The following is an 8,036-nucleotide window of genomic DNA, read 5'->3' as shown; positions in this document are numbered from 1 at the left end:
ACAAACGACAGACTGAATGTGCCTTGCCTCCTCCTCCTTCTCCTCCACCATCTCACTTTATGTTGCTTGAATTTAATTTATTTGAAATTAATGTTATTATTTTACAATGTTATGTTTATAATCAATGATTTAGGGGTGTTTTATAAGATACGGTAATAGAATTTATGGATGTATAGTACAGTATGAACGGTCATACATTACTGGAACGTACAGTAACAACTTACATTCATTTTCACATTACGTTCAGCCGTTTGGAACGTAACTAAAACGTAAGGTGAGGAGCGTCTGTACACTAAAGGAGAGTTACGTATACAATAAATATATGCAATAACTAAGAAAGAAAGGAATCACTACATATATACTCCCCCCTCAAGAGTGGAGCGTCGTAGAAGAAAGTGGTAGTAATAAAAATCTGATTTATCATCGAACTTAACAGTCCTGTCTGTACAAGTTGTGTATGGAAGAGCAGCAGTATGAGGGTGGGAGGGAGGTGATAAGGTGGCCAAGGTCATTGGCATCAGCTGTGGGTGGTATGGGACTTAGTGGGATGACATTGGAAGTGTCCGAAGTGGACGAAGTAGGAACAGGAGGAGTGGAAGGTGTTGAGGGTATGTCTGGGATTATATGGAGGCGGGTCTTAGGACAAGGAGAAACAGGGAGAAAAGCTGGTTTCAAACGATCAATGGAAACTGAAGTTTCATCTTGAGGTAGGTTAAGGATGAAGTACTTAGGTTCATGTCGAATAACATAAGGACCAGAGTACGGAGCCTCCAAACTCTTAAGAATTCTGTCGACGTGTACCCAAACTTTAGAGCAAGAGTGAAGGTCATGAGGGACATATGGCTGAGGTGGTGTATGACAGTCACTGGACGCGAGGTCTTGGAAATTGATAGATTGCATTTCCTTGATAAGACAAAGGATGGTTGTGTCATCCGAGGAGGGGGTGTATTCCTTAGTAATGGCAACGGAAGGGCATAACATATAAGTGCCAGTAACAGCGGTAAATGGGGAAAATTTAATGACGTGAGGTGTCATGCAATAGCCAAGAAGGACAATAGGTAAGGAGTAAAACCAGTTATCTTGCCTAACACGAAGAGCTGATTTCAGAGAGTGGTGGAAATGTTCAATCATGCCGTTAGCTTGGGGGTGATAACTAGTAGTACTCATATGGTGGAAGCCAATGATAGATGAAAGTTTAGAGAAAAGTTCACTCTCGAACTGGGAACCTCTATCCTTGATGATATGAAGTGGAACACCGAATTGGCATATCCAACCATTCACAAAAGAGATTGCTACAGAAGTGGCAGTAGTGTCAATGAGGGGAATTGCTTCAGTCCAACATGTAGCTCTGTTGATGTAAGTCAAGTACAGTATTTGTAGAGGAGAGGATAAGAATAGTTAAGAAGAGTAGCAGGGGGCAGCGGTCCTACGATATCGATGTGCACTGATTGGAAGCAGTCAGTAGGAGTAGATATAGGGGAAACAGGAGAGGTGTGGCGCATAATCTTAGCCTGTTGACACCTAAGGCATTGTCTCACAAATGTCTTTACATCTCTGTCAATGTATGGCCAGAAGTAACGTTGTTTTACCAACTTAGAGGTGGACTGAACACCAGGATGAGAAAGGTTATGCAAAGATGAAACTACATCATTACGTAAGGGTAATGGAACAAAAGGTCGAGGAATCTTAGTAGAGGTATCACACCAGAGTGTCAAATCAGAGGGTAAGGCAAATTTAAGGAGTCTAGGCTTGAAAGTTTCCAGTTTGTCATCTGTTGCCTGACTTTGAGCGATGCCACTTAAGTCAAAGACATTGAGTGAAACAGCACACAACGTGCAAGATAAGCAATTGGCAACAGCATTGTTGTCACCGTGGATATACTCGACTGAGGAAACATTCAGAAAGGACGGAGAGTTGTCGTTGTTGTCTGTCAGTTTTAGCAAGAGATTTAGAGTAAAAGGCAGCAACGAGAGGTTTGTGATCAAGAAATAGGGTAACTGTCCATCAATGGGTGTCCTGAAATACAAAACTGCGAGATAAGCAGCTAATAACTTGTGGCCGCAGGTAGAATAGGCACGTTGTGTGTCTGAGAGTTTCGAGTAAGAACCCAGGGGCATTGGCTTGCCGTCTATAACTTGATAGAGAGCGGTGCCAACGGCTAGGCTTGAACTGTCAGTCATGAGTTGGTAGTTTGTCAGTATTAGGGAAGGGTAAGCTAAGGTTGGACACTCCAGTAAGGCTTGCTTCAAAGTATTGAAGGAGTCCTTTGCTGCATCAGTCCAAGTGAGACACTTTGAAGAAGGATATTGTTTAAGAAGCTCGGTAAGGGAATAGGCTACGGTTGCAAAGTTAGGAATCATGGGCCGAAAGAAATTGATCATACCCATGAAACAGCATAAAGCCTGTGAAGTCTGGGGTAAAGGGAAATCAGAAATGGGCCATGGTATGGTCTTTAGGTGGCTTAATCCCTTTTGAGCTAATCTCATAACCAAGAAAGGTAAGGTTTGACTTGAATTGACATTTGTTGAGAGAAAGTCGCATGTGATGCTGAGCCAAAATGGAAAGAACAGTTTGAACATTAGAAATATGTTCTTCAAGGGTCTCACAAGCAATCGGTACATCATCAAAGTACGTAAACGTGTTGTTTACGTTAGCTAAGAGAGTATCTATGAAATGCTGAAATGTGGCCCTGGCATTTTTCAACCCAAAGGGCATGTACAAGAATTCAAAGAAACCAAAGGGTGCGCATATTGCAGTCTTAGGAATGTCTTGTTCAGCTACAGGAATCTGCAGATATGCACATTGTAAGTCTTAGTGAATATAACCTTATTCTTAAGTGACATGGTGAGAGGGCACAAGTGTGGTAAGGGATATTTGTCATTTAGTTACATTGTTTAGACCTCGGTAATCTCTGCAAGGTCTCCAGGAATGTGGTTCTTTCTTGTGAACCAAATAAAGTGGGGATGCCCAAGGTGAGTTGGAACGTCGTATGATCCCTGCATTAAGCAAAAATTGAAATTAATCTTTTGTGGCCTTGAACTTCTCACCTGTCAATGGCCTTACTTTAAAGTATACAGGGGGGGGAATCACCTGTATCTATTCTATGACATATAGTACCTTCTAGTGTTGGAGGATCAGATAGTTGTCAGGGCGCGGTAAGTACGGGGAATTCTGAAAGAAGAGCAATGGCTCTTTAATCAATATCTCCATAATGTACCGTGTGTGAAGAGATAGGGAGAGGAGAAGCCTTAAGGGGGATGGTGCATGCAGTGGATGGGTCGTGGAGGATGCGATTTTTACAATCAACTACTAGGGAGTTTTGGATTAAAAAATCTGTTCCAAGGATTGGACGGATGACATCAGCAATGATGAAGGATCATGGAAAAGAACATCTGATAAGCTGAATTCCAAGTTCCATGTCGACTTCGCCGTATGTACGAATGCGGGTACCTGAAGCATTCGTAAATTGCACTACCGTGGAGCGGAGCAGTAGAGTTAAACTTGAGTTGTAGGAAATGAGAGACTTGAGAACCGGTGTCAATAAGGAATTCATAGTTCTTGCAACCTATTGAAGCACTTATAACGAGTGGCAGTCCTGTGGTTGCAAGGGATAGTTCTACAGACTGCCCATCGAGTTTCCTGACATGTTAAGCTGAGAGCCTGGTGACGGGGAACGTGAGTTAAGGCGTGAATTGGGGCTCGAGCTGGGGAAAACTTTGTCACACTTTGAAGATAAGATGCACCACATTTTGCAAGTTCTAGCACTGTTGCCGTAGAAGAGGTGGTAACGGCACACTCGTTGCCTTTGGCCATCGTAAAATGGAGTTAATCTGAGTGAAGAGGTAGTATACACGGAACCACATGTAGTGGGGTTACCACTACGAAACACTGGCAGACTATCACTCTGCGGAGCCCTTGGCACAGGCTTGTTCACTGATGATGCACTTATCCCTTTGTTTCCATGGCCATGGGCCATGAGTGTATTGGCGATGCTGGCCAATTCATCTAGGGAGCTGGCGTGTGTTACAAGTAATGGTCGGATGTCACTTGGCACTGCACATAGAAACTTCAGATGGATGAAGTCAGCATCGACACTGAGTTGCTTCCCTATGGTGCACAGTTCTCATAGGAAGGTCGTTGGCTTGTCATATATGATGTTGTTCTGGTGAACCAAGGCATCGAAGAGTTCCAGCGGAGACTTGGTAAGGACATCGATCAGCGCCTTCTTCAAGTGGTCCTAGTCACCGGAGTAAATGACATTGTTGTCAAGTTGTTTGAGTACTGGGATGGTCACTCCGGGGTCACCAATGTGGTTAAGTTCGCAAGTGTGTGGTTAAACTTCATAAGAGGGACAGTTGTGTTGGCTAGTGCAAATTGTGCCTCTAGCAACGAAAACATTTTGCCGGCGATGCTTCATCGAATGGTGGGGGTCGAACAGTGACGGTGGCAGAAGTCGTGGAATGCGTGGATGAAGAAGTGATTCCTGCTGCTGTCGTTGAAGTGGCTACGGTGGTTGTAGGTGGAGTAGGGGTATTCATGGTGTTGTTGTCGGACATTCCCCAGTATACGTGTTGCGTGTAGATCTAAGAGCTGTTAACAATGCTGTGCACTCCGATTAATTCTTGCACACTTTGAAGTTCATAAGTATGTAGTTACATGGGCGTGACCAAGTCACAGTTTATGAATGAGCATAGGCACTTACCCACATAATCTGTATGACTCTAAATCACTTAGGTACGAAGCACTTGAGTATTAGGGTCACTTGGGCACGGGTCACTCCAGGGTCACCAATGTGGTAAAGTGCAAACACACAGTTTTTCTGTTAGAAGTTTAATACATCGATCTACACACAAGCACGTCAGGAAGTAATCTGCCTCTCCAGGCGCTGCTGGAGGCCTAGCCAGGATATGGGTATGCTCTCGTGGCCCACTTTCCTGGTATTCCGTTGCCAGGCGGAGAAAAGATTAGGCAGAACAATACAGACAAACACATAGATATATATACATAAGAATATACTGAAATAAGAGGATAATTACATATAATGAGGAATATGTGTGCAAAACATTTAAGGGTAATGTTATACTAAATACCTTAATGTTATGGCACATAAAATTGGCAAGAGCGCATATGCTTGGGGCATATGCCTAATGACATATATACATACATACATACATATACCAAGGCTTTTTCCCCCTTACAAGGGGGGTAGCCAAAAAGAAAAAGGCATAAAATCATTCCCACCCATTCCATCCCTGAATATACTCCACACACCTCCACCCTCCCTCTTATCTTAGCACCTCCTGAAATGACGGGTCATCCCTGCACCTTGTCCACTGCCCTGGGTCAGAAGCAGTGTCGCAAGACACAGCACATCCACAGCAAGGCCGCTTCATTAAATCGGCGACCCCCCCTCTCCGTTCCCCCATTGCATAAAATGAGAGGATGGGGAGAAATCCCTTCGGGCTGCGTCAAATTTTGCTCACACATACTACCTCACCCCCCATCCACCCGCCCATTCTACCTCATGCTATCACAACATCATCCATATACAACCACTCTCCATTCACCCCTGTCTTCTGACATATATAAACGGTTATATAATTGTGTATAGGGCACTTATGTAATAACTACAAATATTCCTGTCAAGTTCCATATGCATCGTTTCCATCACTCCATCAATTTGGTGGTTTCTCCTACTGCTGTGTTGCCAAACAGTAGGATAATTATGATTTCAACTGTAGACTAACGCAATAATACTATCTCTTCTCTCCTATCCCCTTCTTTTTTCCCCCTATACTTTTTAACATTGAATGATTGAAATAAGGATATTTAAAGTTGAAAAAAAAAAATCACGTTTCAAACATGTTCAGCTGTATCTTGTATTGTACTCATATCAACAAGATGGGTTCCAGAACCAGAGTAATGTCCATTGCAATAGTCACATAGCAGTACCAGTATGTAGTTAAACCAAGAGGTACTTGTGTCAGTAATTTCAGTACATTAAGACAAAAGAAGGTATGAAAACATATGAAGGATAATGATACCCAAAAAGTATGTATGATACATATACCTTTCAGTATCATACATGTTCAGCTGTAACACTCGAACTTGTACCGTACTTGTATAAATAAGGTTTGTCCCAAAAACAGTACAGCCAGTTCTTGCCTAACAACGATCTCGTTTAGCGACGACTCGGAGTTATGACGGCTTCTTAAAAAAAAAAAAAAAAAAAAAAAAAAAATATTCTTTTACTGCATTCGAATCTTCATGCCTACCGAAACACATGCGATCGCTACTCGTCAGTTGTAACCATAACATGCTGCTAGCATGTCTATACTTAAATTTGCTCCTCAAGTTTCTAGTGATTTCTAGTTAACAGTCTGAAAATGTTCTTCATTAATTAATATTAGCAGGCTACATGATGTATGCATGCATGTATATCAACTGTGATCAAATATCTATGCATATTTCCTATAAATCATGACTGTTATATCATACTCCAATGAACTACACACCAGAACGGGATGTGTAACTTAGATCACCTAGCTGGAAGCGATGACTGATATGGCAGCGGAACCTGCGTGCGCGCGTTCTAGAACGTTTGGGTGAAAGCTCTCATTGCCACTAGTAGCCAGCAAGGACGCGTGCATCAGGAAACACGGATGCATTCTTGCTGGCACTGCGTTTGTGCTGTTTGCACGTCCGCAAACCGCGTCGTGTGAAAGGTCCCATTAAACTCCATTGAAAGTTAAAACGCGGCGCACCCGAACGCGCGTACGGAAACGCTCGTGTGAAAGCAGCCTTAGCTGTATAATCTTACTGCATAGAAGCGACGCCCAGTTAGTTCTTTCATTGCACTTGTAGGCACATGACGTGCCCATGTATATTAGACGTTAAACCTAATAAATGATTGATGTGGTCCCCTCGAGTATCCCTGCACCTACAACCACAGTAAGATGGACAATAAGTAAAGAAACATGCAAAATGTATTAATATACGTACCCTGAATAAAATAATGTAGCATGTAGCAATTTGTCACTTTGCATACTTCCGAATCTTTGTTTATATGCTCATACATGTATGTCTCTCAATGGGTCCTCGTTTAGCGATGAAATCGCTTAACGACAGGGTCTTCTGAACGATACTCCGTCGTTAAACGAGGACTGGCTGTAAATGTGTGATGCATAGCATTGTGTAATTGTTGTGCCTGAAAAGTATGTGGAAGGTTAATGTATATGCTCGGTATATGAGGTGATATACGAGTAGGTGAAAGGTATCACAATCCATGTGATATTCAGTGTACATTTACTAAAACATGGACTTTGTCCAATGCTTGAAAACATTCCATGTTTATCATATTCCGGTGTAATTAAAATAGAATTACACAAGTGCAGTGTAGACACAAAACTCAAACCACCATGGCAAATTTTTGCTAAGCAAAAATCATAACTTTATTCTTTACTGTGTTGGTTATTGTATGACAATGAAAAACAGTATAACAAAGAAAATAAATCTGGCATCGACCTAGTTACTCAATATAACATATATCTTAATTCTTTTATATAAATAAATTATAATGATACAAGTCTGCTCTAGATTGGAGCGTACGTGTGTTGTATAGGCTTTATAAAATATGTAGGCCATAATGAAAAACAGTATAACAAAGAAAATAAATCAGGCATCGACCTAGTTACTCAATATAACATATATCTTTATTCTTTGATGTAAACCAGTTATAATGATAGAAGTCTACTCAAGATTGGAGCATATGTGTGTTATATAGGGTTTATAAAATATATAGGCCATAATGAAAAACAGTGTACATACATATACCTAGGCTTTTTCCCCCTTCCAAGGGAGGTAGCCAAAAAGGGAAAGGCATAAAAACACTCCCACCCATTTCATCCCTAAATACACTCCACACCCCTCCCACCCTCCCTCTCATCTGAGCACCTCCTGGATGACGGGTCATCCCTGCCCACCGCCCTGGGTCAGAAGCAGTGTTGCAAGACACGGTACATCCACAGCAAGGCCGC

At 42.1% G+C, this 8,036-nt stretch overlaps 1 protein-coding gene across 1 annotated transcript; it reads right to left on the bottom strand.

Moving 5' to 3' along the window:
• Window positions 1-429: 429 nt before the first annotated feature.
• LOC143037308 (uncharacterized) lies at window positions 430-3,976 on the bottom strand. Its single transcript, XM_076205442.1, has 6 exons — window positions 3,625-3,976; window positions 2,890-2,996; window positions 2,607-2,787; window positions 2,384-2,411; window positions 1,431-2,016; window positions 430-1,233 (listed from the first exon to the last, which is right to left on the bottom strand). Exons 1-6 carry the CDS (start codon window positions 3,974-3,976, stop codon window positions 430-432), a joined length of 2,058 nt encoding a protein of 685 aa, XP_076061557.1.
• Window positions 3,977-8,036: the final 4,060 nt, after the last annotated feature.

The sequence above is a fragment of the Oratosquilla oratoria genome, chromosome 22, assembly GCF_046742065.1.
Source record: "Oratosquilla oratoria isolate Oo_2021 chromosome 22, ASM4674206v1, whole genome shotgun sequence".
In the NCBI taxonomy this organism is placed as follows: domain Eukaryota; kingdom Metazoa; phylum Arthropoda; class Malacostraca; order Stomatopoda; family Squillidae; genus Oratosquilla; species Oratosquilla oratoria.
This window is presented reverse-complemented; position numbering and strand designations above follow the sequence as displayed.

What these genes read in the sequence shown, in the direction of transcription:
- LOC143037308 (XM_076205442.1), bottom strand. Translation starts at nt 3,976, where the DNA reads ATGGCCCATGGCCATGGAAACAAAGGGATAAGTGCATCATCAGTGAAC. An exon ending in GGCTTTATGCTGTTTCATGG is followed by an intron (nt 2,017 to 2,383) that starts GTATGATCAATT and finishes TTTGTATTTCAG; the next exon opens with GACACCCATTGATGGACAGT. An exon ending in AATCAGTGCACATCGATATC is followed by an intron (nt 1,234 to 1,430) that starts GTAGGACCGCTG and finishes CATATCATCAAG; the next exon opens with GATAGAGGTTCCCAGTTCGA.